Source organism: Chenopodium album, chromosome 13 (genome assembly GCF_948465745.1).
Source record: "Chenopodium album chromosome 13, dcCheAlbu1.1, whole genome shotgun sequence".
In the NCBI taxonomy this organism is placed as follows: Eukaryota; Viridiplantae; Streptophyta; class Magnoliopsida; order Caryophyllales; family Amaranthaceae; genus Chenopodium; species Chenopodium album.
Genome location: NC_137846.1, coordinates 54,000,883 through 54,017,935, shown reverse-complemented (window position 1 = coordinate 54,017,935; position 17,053 = coordinate 54,000,883). Strand labels below are relative to the sequence as shown.

The following is a 17,053-nucleotide window of genomic DNA, read 5'->3' as shown; positions in this document are numbered from 1 at the left end:
CGGTTTGCCACCTATCATTATAGGTGGCACCAGCTTGGTTATCTCTCTATATATACCCAAGCAAATGTTCACCCAAAGGGACATCTTTTTCCTCTCTCTTTCTCTACACATCTAAAACACTTTCTCTCTCTTCATTCTTTTTTCATTATCGGATTGCTGACTTTAGCATCGGAGAGGTTATTCCCGGGTAACCCCCGGGTTAGCTTATCTGTGTTGACTGTGCAGGTGCGTAATTGGACGGTAAACCTTTACCAACCCACGAAGATTATCTGTACCGGAGCACACCCGGAACAAAAAGTACAGTAGCACTCAAATTTTATGAATGAAAAAGTGCTTGACATCTATTAGTCACATGTCAAAATTAAATAAATAAACAAGAAAAGTATGCTGAATTAACAATTTCTTGGATTAGAAGAGTCGGTAGTCGGTACAAGGTTATAAATCAAATCAAACAGAGTAAAAAATTGGAATATCTTATGATTCTTATCTATCTCACTTGTAGAGTGGACCATATCTTAGATCATCACTTATTGACCACAAAATCTGTTTCTTGGAAACCACTAAATTAGAACCCTATGTTTGACCACATGTCACAAACCCACTTACACCAAATGCTTGCCTCACAAGTTACAACATCAAAGGAAGGTGTCAAAATTTGTTACGGAGTTACCGGTTTTAGTTGTTTCATTTCGACTTGTAGTTTTATCACAGAGTAAATGTTGGAGAACCAACTGAACCAAAAACTTAAGTTGATAGTTAGTATAGCATGGGCCGCACCATACCTACGTTTAATATTCCACTTTGAAATGGTGGATGGATGACATTTGAACTCGTGACATTTGTGTCACGCTAGCTCTTGATATCATGTTAGAGGACCAACTCAATTAAAAGTTAAAACTGATAATTGAAGTCCATGATAAGTTTTTATACTCTATCAGTATATTAATTAGTACTCCTACGGAACACTTAAATTTCACTATTACAAATGATATATACTACATTCATTTCATTTTATTTACGGAGTATATGAATTTAACCATTACAAATGTTAGAATCCACTAACTACATTTGCTTGGGAGCATGAAGATTTCCTTACTTCCTCTCTATTCTTAAGTATTGACCTACGAAGTTAAGATGACTTTATTTATAAGAGGTGCTGATTTAGTAAATTCTTTCATCATATTCATATACAAGTAAAAATTTTGGAGTATGATCAAAGTAAATAACAATAGAGAACAGGTATGAAACGGAAGGAATATTGTACTCCGTAATAGTTTGGACTGTACACAGTGGTGGCAAAATGGAAATTTTGGTAGAACAACAAGGTTTAAGTATTGTTGTAACTTGTGTAACTTGCACTTCTCCTATAAAAAAGGTTCAAAAGAATTCATCTATCTAAGATCTAACCGAGTAAACTAGAAACTAAATTGACCTTCTTCAGGTGAAAAGAGAAGCCTATAATTTTATTCTTTTGGACTTGAACTTGGCGGCATAGAAGAGAAGCTACAGCTCTAAATTAAACCAAAATTCTGGTTAGTAGAAATTCTAAAAAACCCATCTTTCTTAATTCGTAAGCTTCAATATGATGTCGGTGTTCTTAGTTTTTACCAAAGATTGAATCTTTTTTCTTAATTTGTAAAGGGTTTGTTATGTCGGTCGTACCTAGCTCTAGGCACGCCGACGGCCGATATTAGAGTTAGGTACAACCGAGTGTATAATACGAGTAATCTTTGTTATTTGCATTATTATGAGATTGGCTTGAATTTTTGAGTAATATGAAGTTTTGAGTGATTTTATGCTGATTTTTAGCTGGAAATGGGTAGTTGTTTGCTGAATGATAAATGGGTATTTATGTAATTCTAGTGATTGTTCTAGGTTTTCAAGTGTTCTAGGTTTTAAAGATTGAATCTTTAATCTCTTTTCTTTCAGCTTTTGTAAAAGGGGTTTTTGGACTTTGTTAGTTGAATTATGGGTTTGATAAGCTGATTTTTTCTGGGTTAGATAATTGAATTTGGTGATTACATGGTAATTGGGATTTCAGATCATTTGAACTTTGTTTAATTGGTTTAAAAAAAAAATTGGTTTATTTTCATGTAATTTGGTTTGATTTCAATAATTTTAGGTGAAAAGGATGTTTTAACTGTTCTTAGAATCTGGTTGATGTATCACAATTCTTACAAGAATGTCAAAATTTTATGTTTCAGGAAATAATTGATTACTATTATTCCATTTCACTGTTTGCTTATCATGTTGAATAGTATTGTTTGATTTCTCCTGTAATTTTGTGAATTGCAAAATAAATTCTGTATAAAATCACCATGAATAAGCCACTTTGATTCCTATAGTTTCTATTACTGTATATACTGCATATGATTTCGAGTTTTCGACATCAGTTATCTAAGGCCATTCTGTTCCTTTGATGCAGAATTTCTAACCAGGAAGTTTGTTCAGAAATAAATTAAGACTCAGGCGACGTTTTCAGTCTTTAAAGGCAAGTATTAGTTGCTGATAACAACTTCATTACATTGTACTTCTTCCAAGATCTGAATCAAGGTCAATATACAAAATGCAGAATCTTAGAAATCTTCAAGGAATATATTGCACCTTTGAATCTTCCTTGTTAAGTGGTGTAGATAACCCTTGTGGATCTCCATCAACCGGAAGCATCTCTGGTAACGGGAGCACAGTTTCACTTTTCGATCCTGAATCCCCTTCAATTGATTCGCTTGAAATTGGTAATCTTTGGCATCATCTCAGAGAGCTCGAGTCTGTCATGATGGAACCTACTTCAGATAGCTTTTACAATGAGAATTGGCAACAGTTGAGGGAGATGATATCGAGAAGGGAACTTAGGGAGGTACTAATTGCTTGTGCAAAAGCGATATCTAATGATGATTTGCTGACTGCTGAGTGGTTGATTTCTGAGCTACAACATATGGTTTCGGTTTCTGGTGAACCGATTCAGAGGTTGGGAGCCTACATATTAGAAGGGTTAATTGCGCGATATTCTTCTTCGGGAATCTCTATCTACAGAGCCTTAAACTGTAAGGAGCCCACTAGCAGTGAATTCCTCTCTTATATGCAGGTGCTCTATGAAGTCTGCCCATATTTCAAGTTCGGGTATATGTCAGCTAATGGGGCAATTGCTGAGGCCCTGAAGAATGAGGACAAAATTCATATAATTGATTTTCAGATTGCTCAAGGGAGTCAATGGGTTAGCCTTATCCAAGCATTGGCAGCTCGGCCTGGTGGCCCCCCACGAGTTCGTATAACAGGCATTGACGATTCTACATCTGAATTTGCTCGTGGAGGAGGACTCAACATTGTCGGAGAGAGATTGTCTATGCTTGCTAAGGCATGTAACCTACCATTCGAGTTTCATGCTGCAGCACTTTGTTGTGGCACTGAGGTAAAAGTTCAAAACCTTGTTTTGAAATCTGAAGAAGCCTTGGCTGTCAATTTTCCTTTCTTACTGCACCACATACCAGATGAGAGTGTTGGACCTCAGAATCACCGAGATACATTATTGAGGCTCGTTAAGAGCTGGTCACCCAAGGTGGTTACCCTTGTTGAGTATGAGTTGAACACAAATTCAGCTCCTTTTTACCCTCGGTTTCTTGAGACCCTTGAATATTATTCTGCAATTTTCGAGTCAATCAATGTTACCCTCTCAAAGGATCGCAAGGAGCGGATCAACGTTGAGCAGCACTGCTTAGCAAAAGAGATTGTCAACATCATAGCATGTGAGGGTGCTGAAAGAGTGGAACGGCATGAGCTACATGGGAAGTGGAGATCCCGGTTTACAATGGCTGGGTTTAAACCATATCCTCTGAACCCACTAGTAAATGCTACTATCAAAAATTTATTGCAGAAATACAGCAGGTGTTATGGACTTGAAGAGAGAGATGGAACACTTTATCTTGGGTGGATGAACCGAGCTATGGTTACATCTTGCGCATGGCAATGAGGTTCAACAAAGTGTTTGGAGGTTTCCTCGAGAATGACTGAGGCATATGATACCTGGGGTTCTATATCAAGCTTAAAACTCTTAACTCAGGCTGCTATCTTTCTAGAGAGATTCAAACCATAACTATTATATGCCCAAGGCAGAGGTGTGATTGGTGGAGCTCCTAAATATTATTTGCGTCATAAGAGGACTTCCACTAGCAGGGGACTTCAAGTCTTCAACATTACTCACTTGGAATTTGAAACTGATGGTTTGGCCTTGAAGCTTATACTGGAAAGAGTGCATGCTCATCTGCATCATTTGCTTGCTGCTGTCCTCACTGATGTCAACACATTTCTCAGCTCGGAATGCAGTGTGAACATCATACTGGCGGTGAAGCTAACTCAGTGGCAGATAATTTGCCAGGTTTGCCTTCTGTATAAAAGATGAATGGAAAATCCACTTTGTCGTAGTGAGGGCAATGGAGCTACCTATGTTGCTGACCTACAGGCTGCAATTGAAGGTTCTCACATTACACGATACTTATCTAGATTTTGACAATTGATGGCTCAAATTCTTATGTGTTAAATTTTAGTTAGGTTCTAGGTTCTGGTTATGTTTAGCCTCTTTTCTCCTTCATGAAGCAGTGAGAAGTTTTCAAGCTTTCCTTCGAATCTGTACTCGTGTAATGGCTTTAGGAAACCCCTCTGTACAAAAATACAAGTAGCTGCTGCAGGAATCCAAAACTGTTCTGTTTGCTATCCAATTATTATAATTATTATTATTTCTAGCTTTTGTACATGATATGTTGAGTGAATGAATTAATCCAACTTAGTTTAATACTACAACAAAGCAAGGAAGTACAGCATTAGGGCTTTTCACTATCAGATGCTCAGACTTGAAACAAAAGCCTCTATAATTTCTAATCGAGTCGTACTCTTCACTTGCTCTATCATTTGTATTTTTTATTCTCCCTGCTATGATCCTGCAGATAATTACTGCCCTTTTTGAATTCCTTCCCTTTAGAACTGCTTTCATACTCTCCCTTAAGGCCTCGCTGCTGGTACATAGTTGAACACCGAACCTTTTTGTGTACTTCATGTCGAAACTAGAGCATATAGTCCTGCATAAGTTACAGTAAGAATGGTCACAGGGTCCTGAAACCATCTCTGATTGTCTGCTGTGGCAAGTCATGGTTGTGACATAGAAACATAAGAGCTCATTCCCGTCGACCAAGCTCCTGGGTTGCTTGTCTCCTGTCTCCTTAGCTTTCTGCTTCACCATGTCCCTATACTTCTCAAACTTCTCAAGTACTTCTGATGAGTTTTTCACCCTGAATACATTTCTGATCTTCGAGATTTTCTTTGCCGGGTTTGTTAAAGCATCTCCAAGGATCTTTTCAATGACTTTCCTTGATGGGTCTCCTATACCAATTTCTGTAAAATGCAAATACAAGTTAGACTTACATTTCCCTATAGTGAAATATCAAAATGATGCTTAGAAGCAGTAATTTAAGAAATCTGAAGCTAACACTTCAATAATTGACAGTAAAACATTTCCTAACCTCTAAAATGACATCCTAATTCATGACCCTTGAAGCCTCATAGATTGTAAATTAATGATGTAGTACTCAAATTCTTCATGCTCTATCCAACATTCTAACCCTTTCGGCCTGATTCGACTAGAAGCTCGAAAAATACATAATACTTCTCCCAGCTTCAAGCTAACATTTTTCAATCATGATTGTCCCAGGCCAGCTCTAACTTAATGTACAACTTTTAATACTTTTCCCTAATCTATATATCTGTCAAACCAATCCACTTTTTTTTTTTTTTTTTTTCTCTACAGTTGTATTTTAATGTGAAACTAAGTCAAATCACTAAAAGTTACTCAAAATCTAGTGTAACACGCTCTATATGTCTACCTTGTTTTGAGATCAAAGGATTGAATCCTACCACGAGTTTTATTTATTTAAAAAAAGTAGGGAATTCTCTTATCCCCTCTCACCCCTTCCCCTTCACTCTCAAGGGTTAACCTATATAGATGACTCTTGAGGGGTCTGGTTCAGTAAGATCTTTCAACTTATCAACAGAAGAAAAAGAAAAGTTAGATGCGTCACCAGGATACCTTTGAAGCTGCTAGAAGGGGCAGTTTGCTTGTAGCTTATTACACTCTCCATAACTTTACTACCAATGAGAACCTCATGTTCATGCTTATCCTCCTCGAGTAGGTCTAGGTTTCTTTGCTTGGAGAGTTTCTTTGGCCGACAAATGACATCGTTCATCTTGTTCCTACAACTGTTGTTTAATGAAATCCACATAGCTTGCATTTTTATCTCCAGCTTCCCTCTGCCTTCAACCTGCATTATTTGTGGTATGAAATTATGAATGTGTTAAATTGAGAGGTTAAGAGTACCAAAAACTTGGCTAAATTGCATCAGTTTGTAGAGTAGAGGGAAAACCAAAGGGATAAAAACAGAAGATATTAAAGAATTTGTACTTTTCATATAATTTGCCATAACATTCACCTCATTGAAGACAAATTTTTATTGTTTCTTTCTTGAGCAAGAAATAAAATTGGTACATCATATCCATGCAAAATGTTCGTGTTTACTATAAGGTAGGACCTCTTTGGATATAAATACTAGGGACTATTCTTGCTCTTCATATTCACATGTTAATGTGTTACTTACCTCCTGTCTCAGCATTTTGGTCTGAATGTGTCTTTATGTCCGAAATTAATTATGAACGATCACATTAGAGCAACTCCAATGATTAAGGGAAGGGATTGCGAATATTTAAAATATCAAGCTAGTAGCTATACCAGTGGTGCATTTGCGATTTTTAGCTTGAACACTAATAAACTTTAGCTTGAACACTAATAAACTTTATAATAGTTAGAATAGTCTTCATTCAATACTAAATTCTAACTCACTTAAGGAAATAAAATAAGGAAATTGACTATCTATGTAAGGGTGAATGTCTTGATGCGTCTAGACATGATGATTTGTGGCTACAACATAATATGTTGCGCGATTAGCTTCCCAACTAGAGAATTGGTGCTAACTATTCACCTGATTTTTACTTGTTTGAATTTATTAACCCTTGTTAGAACTTATTTTAGTTATAAATTGAACTTGGGTAGCCTTGATTAACCCTTATCACAACTTATCTAAACTTATTTTTCCTGAACTTATTTTATCTGAACTTATTAACCCTTATCTAAACTTATTTTTCTGAAATGAGAGGAAATAAGGTGAACAAACCTTATACAACAGCAATCATAACTACTCATTTTTGCTAAAAAAATATCCAAAATGAGAACAATAGTAACCTCTCATGAAGGTTTATCATATTCTCGTCTGAGATTTTGTTATTGATTGCTTTCAAATCCTTTTCATTTTACGTAGATAATTATGCCGCCGATGGAATGTATAGTTTGTAATCTTTTTCATTGGACTACAAACAGTTAATCAAGTTTATGTCAATTTCGTGTGTCAGACATGTATGTGCTGTGCCTGCAGGTGTTCTAGGTGTATTCAAGCTGGACACTTGGATGGTGTGTTCGTGCTTTCTATGGTAAGCGGAGTGCTAGCTGTGCAGCCTGTGCTACTAGTAGTACAAGTGCTTTGACAAGAAGGGTTTTGTGTGGAGGGGTGGCAAACGACTTGACAATTGAACCTATCCTTTTCGCTCGGGACTTGCTGTGGTCCTGCAAAACAAAACTGTTGGGACAAATTTAGATGGTCACTCTTCAAAATTACAGGTAATGTTTTGTATGGTACGAGTAATTGGTAAGCGATAAAACAAGCTCTATTTTCTATCCCGAAATCACAAAGAAAAATTGTATATCACAGAAATATAGTACGGAGTAATAAGTTTTTAGTGAAATCAAGGTCCAAAATAGCAAATCAACTAAACAATTACTCTAAAAAAGGGCCTTTTTTCATTCATTTCAAACAAATATATTCTTGATCTCTATTGCTCGTTTACAACAAACTGTACACAAGCTCTTGGCTCGGCTGATGAAATTTACTGTCTTTTCTGGTTGTATAGCCAGTTGAAATGGAAAATAACCATTAGGAATAGCTAACAAGCAACGAGAATTTGATTTCACTAAAATTGCGATACCTAGCCATCCTATGCAAATAAAGATATAAATAAAGCATATAAAGAGAGAAGAAAAAGAAATTGTCATATTTTCGATTCCTCTTCTTAATCTAGGGACCCATGAGTATTCTTCCCATGTTCTGCTGATATGAATTAGTTGATGAGTGATTTACAGGCTGATTTCCAATACTATGCCCTTGACTATGGTTTTCCCTAGAACCATACAGCACCATACCACCATTTACATAACCAGGAAAAGTCGACATTGGATTTTGTTGAAGCAACAACAGATTATGACTGCTAAACTGCGGCTGGCCAGGTAAATGCTCACCACCCATAGCTTGCTGCTGCTGATGACCAGGGACGAACCCAGAGCCTGACCTGATCCCCACACCAAGATCGAGGCTTACTGCATCATTGCTTTCACGTGAGCCCATCCTTGATGCCATACTTTGTGCTTGTGGGGCAGCAGTGTCATGACTACTATTCCGAGCTGTAGGTACTTCGTGATTGTGTTTCCCCTCATATGTTGTTATGACAGCTTTTGGGTCATGGGATGCCCTCTCAACATGTTTCCGAACTGGGCATCCAGGATGAGTGCACTTGTAATAACTCCTGCATAAAAAAGAATGGGGGGCAGTAATGCATTTAGTAAAGCGGAAGCCCAAAGTAAGAGCCAGAAGACTATTTAAAAAAAAAATGCTCAACACTTTCTGCGAAGAGACCTAAGATAATATTGCTTTCCTTCCCAGGAAAAACCCTAATATAAGAGTGATTCATATTCTGAGGCCTCAGCCCCAAAAAGGTAAAAAGCTCAAGCATGCACAGCCAAGCTCATGCAGTCACGAGAGGTGTCCAGTAGATCTTTCAAGTCAAATGCGGCTATTTTACAATGACACAACTTGTCCTATTGTTATCCAAGGCCAACAAGTACTGAATTTTACTGCTATGCTAAATTTATATATCCAGCACTTAGGTTCAAAGTTCATTGCAGTTAGATTTTCTTTGATTCAGTCTTAAAATATCTCCCCCTCCTCTGCCCTTCCAATAACCTCCCCCTCCCCTTCCCATGCCTTTCTCAGTTCTCGAATTCATTTTCCGCCAAACAAAATCACAGAAGAATTGAAAGAGGGGAGCAAAAGCAATGTTAGAAGCAGAAAAGAGAGGAATAAAATCTTGCAAGGAATTAAAAAAAAAATTAGTAGGATGTTCTAATCACTTCATTCAGTTACAAAATTCAGGGAAATGAGAATGTAAAGGATAAAATATAATTTTGTTTTTTATGGATTAATGAGAATGCAAAGATAAAGAGTTACTTGAAAAATTACAAAAAATCGGACCATGGGAGGAAAAAATATTGTGGACTGTGGTGGTGGTGAGAGTGGTTCAAGACTTCAAGCCTTGATCTTTCTGAATTGCAAAATGACTTGGGCGGTTGGGCCTAGCCAAGCCAAGTGGAATGATTGTTTATCAGACTACTCAACGAGATTATTAATATGTTTCAGGGATTATTAACCAGAAAACAACCTGGGAGAGAGAAGGGGGAGAGATGAGGTATGTATTATGTAAGGGAGATGATTGCCGAAACATGGTTAGGGTAGAAAGATCAACCAAAAACTCAAAACAGATAGCACCAATAATAATTTGTGGCCAACTGACCATAACAGAAGCACATACCAACTGAGCTCACAAGAATCAGTTTACAATTCATATCTACTAGTTTATTAATCGGGTCCTAAATTGTATGCTAAAGTTCGCCATTATATCTACTAGTTTATCAATTGGGCCCAGGAGAATTTAGAACTTTCTTTAAAGTAGTAAACCAGCAAATCAACATGTATTTCTAATGTGAAAAAGCATGCAAAGTTTGAACTTGGAAATTGGTTTCATAATCGTCTTGTCACTAAAAGCATGCAAAGTTTGAACTTGGAAATTGGTTTCATAATCGTCTTGTCACTGCATCAATGTGACCGTGTCTGATATCAGGACAATAAATTTTTGACAATCTATAATCTATACCCAACACACATACCCATGTGCCATTCTGACAAAAATAACTTGTAATTAAGGACATACAGTTCTTGGCTTATCATGATAATGTTATTCTTTTCCTAATTTACTTATTCCTACTACCTTGTTTCTTTTCAAAAAATTGAAGATGTCCCATATAAAGCAAGAACATTATCAAGGATTCAAGGCTGTAAAAACTTAATTGTCACCAGCAAATTAAGTCATCTTTATTGTTCTCTTCATGTTCTGGAATACACTCTCAAAGTCAAAGGCAACACTGCCCTTTAAGGACTACTTCGCCACAGCCAATAATATCATACTGAATCCCGGTTTTTCTCTCTCTAATTAGATGTCTGAGCTCCACCTAAAATTGGTGCAGTTTTTACAGGTTCTGATTTATTTACTGTTCAGTAATCAACAAAGATATTATTCATAACCACATCCACAAGTGGTTTAAAAGCTCTAAAAATTACTTAAACTATGTCTAAATAAAGCTCCCCCCCCCCCCCCCCCCAAGACACACTTCCTTTTCCCTAATTTGTCGGTCATGTATTAGCTTAAACGATTATGTTGCAGTGCAATACTCTATCGTAACCTTTGACATCTGGGACTGCCATGACACTTGAGTTCTCATACAGTATTCATTCTCAGGCAGAACTGAACTTGATACAGACATTAACTCTAGCACTAGTTTCAACTGCTAAGTCCTACAATTCATCATAGCTTATACTAAATGCCTAGGTCTATTTATTAGTTTCATATCTGGTCCCCAGTGATTCATAAAAACTAGCAAGACTTACACTTTGTTTAATCCATTCAGTGAGTTGATACAACTTACACTTTGTTTAAAAAGAAGGAAATGGAAGGAAAAGAAGAGAATAGAAAGGGAGGAGGACAACTCTTGTTTGGGTAAAAGATTGGAGGAAGGAAGGGGGAAAAGGAGAGGGAGGGATCCATTTTCCCTTTCTCTTTAACAAGCATAATAATCCCTTATAAACTGGAGAGATTTGGAGGGAAAATGGAGCTCACCTTTTCCCTCCCTTTCTCTTCCCTCCCCTTTCTCCTCTTTCCCTCTCCATCCTTTCCTTCCTTCTTTGATATCCAAACAAAGCGTTAAAGTCTCTCTATCTAGAGGAGGTAAAGTTGAAAGACCATTTCTAAATTGACACTGTTAAGAATATGTTGTTTGAGGTAAAGTTGAAAGACCATTTCTAAATTGACATTGTTAAGAATATGTTGTTTATGAATCTTCCTACATTTTCTTTCACATTTCATATATATACTCCATATACTTTCCCCCAATCCCCACCACCGAGAATTATCCTTGGGCTTTGGGGTTGCAGGTAATGGCTGTATAGATTTTATTTCAAACACTTGCAGATAAGAGGCAAGCTAGAGAAAGAGGCACTGTAATAAAGAGACATGAAACAAAGCTATGTAGCAAGATTGTGCAGATAGGTTCCTATCAAAAGCTTAAAGCCCAACAATAGAAACAGCCTCCCTGGTTTTGAACAAAACTGCCAATGAAAAATAATGAATCATGTCAAGCCAGGCTTAGGAAAAGCCATTTAGAAATTCACAGGCAATTCCTTTTAGAACTGATATATAAAACCACATGCCCTCATGTGATGGTGCACAACTGCACACATATAGCTGATATATAAAACTGCATGGAGAAGTGATAAGGTACAGCCAATATGGCAACAAGACATACCTTGGATTAGGGTTTCCTCTCACCACTTTCTGACCATACTTGCGCCAGCGGTACCCATCATCAAGAATATCAACCTCACTCACTGTTTGAACAACAACACGAGGTTCTCGGATAGGCTTAACTACTGAATTGATGTCCATTTCACCTATTTCCATCCTCCTGGTAAGACATATCATTATTTTATTAGCTTAATTACTGAATTGATGTCCATTTCACCTATTTGCAATTTTCAATCTTCGTAACAAATATCATAAGGGGGCAATTTGGTCTAAATTATTCAACATAGGGTAATGAAATCAACAAGGCTGATTACCTTAGTTGTTGGTTATGTCTATTAGGTCATTCCCTTCCCCCCACTCAGTTACCTCAAAGTCCTCTACACTCATCCCTCACCCCCCCCCCCCCCCTATGGTTTCAATTACCCTTTCTCTCATCTACTACATAGCCATCATTGACCACTACTTTGACCACCACACTCACCCAACCACCAACAGTCTTACCCAACCACCAGAAACCCACCCCCACCACCATGAAAATCATCTCTAACAACCAAAACCCATCCCCACCCATCTAAAACCCACCCAAGCCACCATTAAATCAGCCTTTAACCAACAATTACTCAAGCCCACCAACCTAAAAACTACCACTACCCATCCAGAAAACTCTACACCCGCATACCGCCCATCCAGAAACACCTATACAACCTTAAATAAGCCTTCACTTACCACTTGCCCTCACCCACCATGAAATAACCCCAACCACTTGATATAGAAAAGAAACTTTACTTGAAAGTTGAACCAATGGATAAGTGGGAGTTGTGGTGGTGCCATGGCGGTGACTGGTGGTGGTTGTGGAAAAAGTAGAAGGGAAAGAGTGGCTGTGGATGTGGGAAGAGAAAAAGGTAAGAGGTGGTGAAATATTAAGTGATTACCTTACTAAATCTAAAACAAAGACAAATTTGAGGTCTAATCTTTCATTACCCCGTATTTTCCTTTCCCCTTCTTAAAACAAACACCCCCCCTAGTTCATTAGCCAGCATATATTTGAATGCATTAGAGGAAAATTTTAAGCATATAATACCTCCTCTTTGCGTAAGGATCGTCATCATCAGCATCTTCTGTAATCCTATTTAACTGGTTAGCGCCAATTTCTCCACTATTGTCATTAGCCCCACCAGGGGATTGGTCAGGGGTGCCACCTGGCTCATTGTTATTCGCGGTTTGGCCATATGAGTTTGCAGGCATTCCTGCGATATCATTACAAGAGAAGGTAAATGATGTTAGCTACATATAAAGAGCTGACTTCATATGAGCATTGTCTCAGTTACCTTCTTGACCATTAAAGGGAGTCACTCTGTCAGACTTATCTTCAAGTGCAGACAGCATAGATCCAGCAGGGAGTCGGCGATTAGGTTGAGGTTTTGGATGATCATGCTGGCCCTTGTATATAATCTCAGTTATTGTCCCATCAGGCGATCGCTCAAACAATTTTTTAACTTCACAGTTTGGATGTGTACATTTATAATAACTTCGCGGAAATTCACTTCCCTTGACAAGCTTTTGTCCATACTTCCTCCAATTATATCCATCATCTGAAGTTCGCTCAGATACTTGAGAGCCTAATACTTTCTGCTCAGTTGGTGGTGTTTGACCTTCATTATTAGATTCAGATTTTTGATTGAATTCGTTGGAATCAGCTTCGGTGGGTAAACCAGAGGATGGAGGTACCATAGCTGGTCTCTGTTCATTTACAGGTGCCGGTTCACTTTTAACTACTACAGGTGGATCAGATGACTGAGGTGGACACTCTGGCTGGACTTGGTTAGCTTGCCCAGCATGCTGTTGATTCAGATCTGAGGAAGAAGCCTAGTTTGCAACAGAAAAAATGAGGTAGGATACTAAACATATTATGGTGGAGCTAGGGGGGCGGGAATTTTTTTATATATATTTGCAGTCAATCCTCAAAAATTCTAAAACAATCAATCTCTGAAGCACAACATCAAAAACTACCGATAAGAGTTTAGTGCAATATATATTCCTGTATTTACAGTCGACACATCTAACAGAACTATAAAAAGGGGGATTAAATTCAACAATTTGTTATAGAATAGTAGTTCAAGCAAGTGAAAGTTTAAAACAAAAAACCTAACGGAAGTATATTTACCAGAGATCCTGAGAATGCAAAGCCTCCAAAAGAATATGATCCTGTGTTAGGTTTGAACTCAAAGCCACTTGATTGAGCATTATCAAAGGTGTTAGAGCTATTTATAACAGATGGGTATGTGGTGGACCCACTAGATGAATTCTGCATCATTTGCGGCTTGAAAAAGGAACCAGTTGTTGGAGAAGGTTCTCCCTGAAATATAGAGTTTATCAGCACAACGATTAATTTTCCTACCTCAAGGCCGCATCAAACTAAACCAATGTAGAGTTTTTAGCAAAACAAAACAAAAGGACCAAGCAATAACAAGAAATGGAGATATAAAAGATGGGGCTCTTATCACAGACAAATAAAAGAGGACAGAGCTACCACCCTAGTTATCAATGTTTCAGTGAACTAGCATATCACTATATATAGGTTTGACATATTTAACAATTGGAAACAAATCCACAACACTAAAACACATCAAATGCGGCAAATTCTAAAGCATAATCCAGGTAGTCAGACAATGGTAACTAACATGGAACAAAACTTTTCTCATCAAGGCCCATCAAGAATAGTTGAAAAAATTGATACTCTTACGAAAAATGTCTTAATGTGGTATAAAAATGGCAGTGAACCGTTGGACATCCAATCACGAAAAACAGAACAAAGACAGCCCACAGAGAAACAAAAGCAACAGCACCAAATGGAAGTAAAAAGGCAAAAATATCACTATTTGTGAAGAAACAACGCTGCGATTTGAACAAAGAACTAAACAAATCAAAAGGCTCAACACTTGTAAAGATTAAAGGACACAAGCATATTCTCAACAGGAAACAAAACCCTTTAGAATAACAATAGAAGATGGCACAACAAACCTAATTAAACAATACAATATTACGTAACAAGCATCAGAATCGACACTCCCCTCCATTAACACATTTTCTACATTTCTTTTCTCCTCCCATTACTAAGCACTTGTCTAAACAACGATTATCTAATAAACACATGAACAAAGCATCTCATTTCATGCTCTCTTTGTTTCTTCCCCCCTCGCCCCATCGTTGTTCTTTACAAATTACAAAAATCATGAATCCCCAAAAATTAAAAAAATAAAAATAAAATCTCTACTTCATATTAATTAGTTTAAAATTAAGAATCTTACAGCCCACCAACATCCCAAAAATTCCCCACTAGAAATAATTGAAATGACTCAAAATTTCATAGCTTTTCATAAGATTTTTAAAATATCTTCCTACTGCAAAAATAAAATATAAAAATTCCCAAAAACACAAAACCTCCATGAAATGACAATGTTTCGAATTCGATTCACCAACCTAATTAATTTTAAATACAAAAATAAAATCAACCACAGTAATATAGCTCAAAAAATATCATTCAAGTAACTAATTCGTATCATTTTGCCCTCATTAGTAAAAAAAATCACCAATTTTAAGCTAAGAAACTACTTACAAACACCGATTCCCGGGACCGATTCTTACAAATTTACCAATTTAAATTCAGAAATAAAAAAAAAAATCACCCAATAAATTCTAACAAAACCAATTTCATGCATATCATTTAACCTAAACTGTCTTTAAAAAAAAAAAAAAAAAAAAAAAAAAAAAAAAAAAAAAAAAAAAAAAAAACTGTCCTAATTCAAGGCAAATTTCATCAAAATCAAATTCCAAACTACCCAGTACATAAAATCAAATTGAGCTCATAAAAAAATCAAAAATTTACAATAAAAACAAAAATTAAGGAGAGAGAAAATGAAGAAAAACCTTGAGGTTGGAGAGGAAGACAGGGGACTCAAGAAACGACGTCGGACTGAACATAGGAGGAACTGAAATGCAAGACGATCTTGAGATCGGAAGTTTCGCCGGCGACATTAATTTATACTTTGCATTATTATTCAAATTATTATTATTATTAATTAAATTATTATTATTATTATTATTGTGAAATTGGGGGTTTGATGAGGTGGGTTCGGAGGAGGTGTTGTTGCGAAGATCAGAGCCGTCAATGGAGGCGATCATCAGACCGCCGGAAGTCGCCGGAGAATTGCCGGAGGAGGAGGTCGGAGGGGCGTCCATCAGTGCATCGACGGCGGGGGTATTTTGGGGATTTCGAGAGAAAGAGGAGAAATGAGAAGAGAGGAGAGAGAAAATGAGAAAGAGGGAAAGAGAGTGGGAGACGTGAGAGTGTTGACTAGTTGCAACGGATCTGGAATTTGTGGGGTCTATCTCCTTGTGTAATGTAATGAAATTAAACGCCTTTTTTTTTAATTCACTTTTTGTATTTTTGTTAGGGGTGGGAAATTAAAAAAAAAAAAAACAATAATTAAAAGTATCATACTCCGTAATAGATAAAAACTAGATGTTTCAAAAAAAAAAAAAGATAAAAACTAGATAATTCTCAAGTTATGTTGGATTTTTGGAAATAATACTAGTTGAAATATAATTAGGTAAGTAATAAAACCTCGTTCTCCTCACCTTATTTTTGCTGAACTGAAAATTATTTTTACTGAAACAAAATTATATTTGTTGAATTTAAATTATTTTTACTGAACTTAAATTAATTTTACTAAATTGAAATTATTTTTGCTGAACTGAAATTATTTTTACTGATTTTATATTATAATTCTTCTTTAAGATAACTGAATTTTACTGAACTGAACTTATTTTTACTGAACTGAAATTAATTTTACTGAACTGTACTTATTTTTACTGAACTGAAATTATTTTTACTTAATATTATTTTTTTAAGGTGGAGTGAATAGGGCCTAAGTGGAGGAAAATAAAGTTCCTATGTAAATAATAAAGTTCCTAGACAATTAAAAGGTTAAGGCATGGTCTTTCAAAAAAAAAAAAGTTAAGGCATGATTTGTCTTAATTATTTTAGATAATATAAGTTCAAATAAGATAAGTTTTTAGAAATAAAAAATTCGGTAAATTAAATAACTTTAATAATTTTAGAAAAATAAATATTAAATAAAATATTAGATTTAATACGTAGTATTAAAATGGAGTATTTTGCAAAAAAAAAAAAAAAAAATGTAATACTTAAAAAACAAAGTCACATTCCTTCAAAAAAAAAAGTCACATTAACACACGGAGTAAGATAAGTTAT

At 36.4% G+C, this 17,053-nt stretch overlaps 3 protein-coding genes across 4 annotated transcripts; 1 reads left to right on the top strand and 2 right to left on the bottom strand.

Annotated features, from left to right (window-relative positions):
- The first annotated feature begins 1,386 nt into the window (after positions 1 to 1,386).
- On the top strand, positions 1,387 to 4,750 carry LOC145574988 (scarecrow-like transcription factor PAT1). 2 transcript variants are annotated; one of them, XM_081632894.1, is made up of 3 exons: positions 1,387 to 1,532; positions 2,426 to 2,491; positions 2,573 to 4,750. In XM_081632894.1, the coding sequence occupies exon 3, from the start codon at positions 2,774 to 2,776 to the stop codon at positions 3,965 to 3,967; it is 1,194 nt and encodes a 397-aa protein (XP_081489020.1). In that variant the 5' UTR covers positions 1,387 to 1,532; positions 2,426 to 2,491; positions 2,573 to 2,773; the 3' UTR covers positions 3,968 to 4,750. The 2 variants fall into 2 exon arrangements, with proteins under 2 accessions (XP_081489020.1, XP_081489019.1); XM_081632893.1 differs by having other exon boundaries at positions 2,426 to 4,750.
- On the bottom strand, positions 4,679 to 6,389 carry LOC145574989 (uncharacterized). The gene is made up of 2 exons (XM_081632895.1): positions 6,074 to 6,389; positions 4,679 to 5,382 (listed from the first exon to the last, which is right to left on the bottom strand). The coding sequence occupies exons 1-2, from the start codon at positions 6,309 to 6,311 to the stop codon at positions 4,778 to 4,780; spliced, it is 843 nt and encodes a 280-aa protein (XP_081489021.1). The 5' UTR covers positions 6,312 to 6,389; the 3' UTR covers positions 4,679 to 4,777.
- Positions 6,390 to 7,868: 1,479 nt separating this feature from the next.
- LOC145574987 (putative WRKY transcription factor 20) lies at positions 7,869 to 16,150 on the bottom strand. The gene is made up of 6 exons (XM_081632892.1): positions 15,706 to 16,150; positions 13,943 to 14,134; positions 13,107 to 13,644; positions 12,860 to 13,025; positions 11,780 to 11,938; positions 7,869 to 8,670 (listed from the first exon to the last, which is right to left on the bottom strand). Exons 1-6 carry the CDS (start codon positions 16,015 to 16,017, stop codon positions 8,166 to 8,168), a joined length of 1,872 nt encoding a protein of 623 aa, XP_081489018.1. The 5' UTR covers positions 16,018 to 16,150; the 3' UTR covers positions 7,869 to 8,165.
- Positions 16,151 to 17,053: the final 903 nt, after the last annotated feature.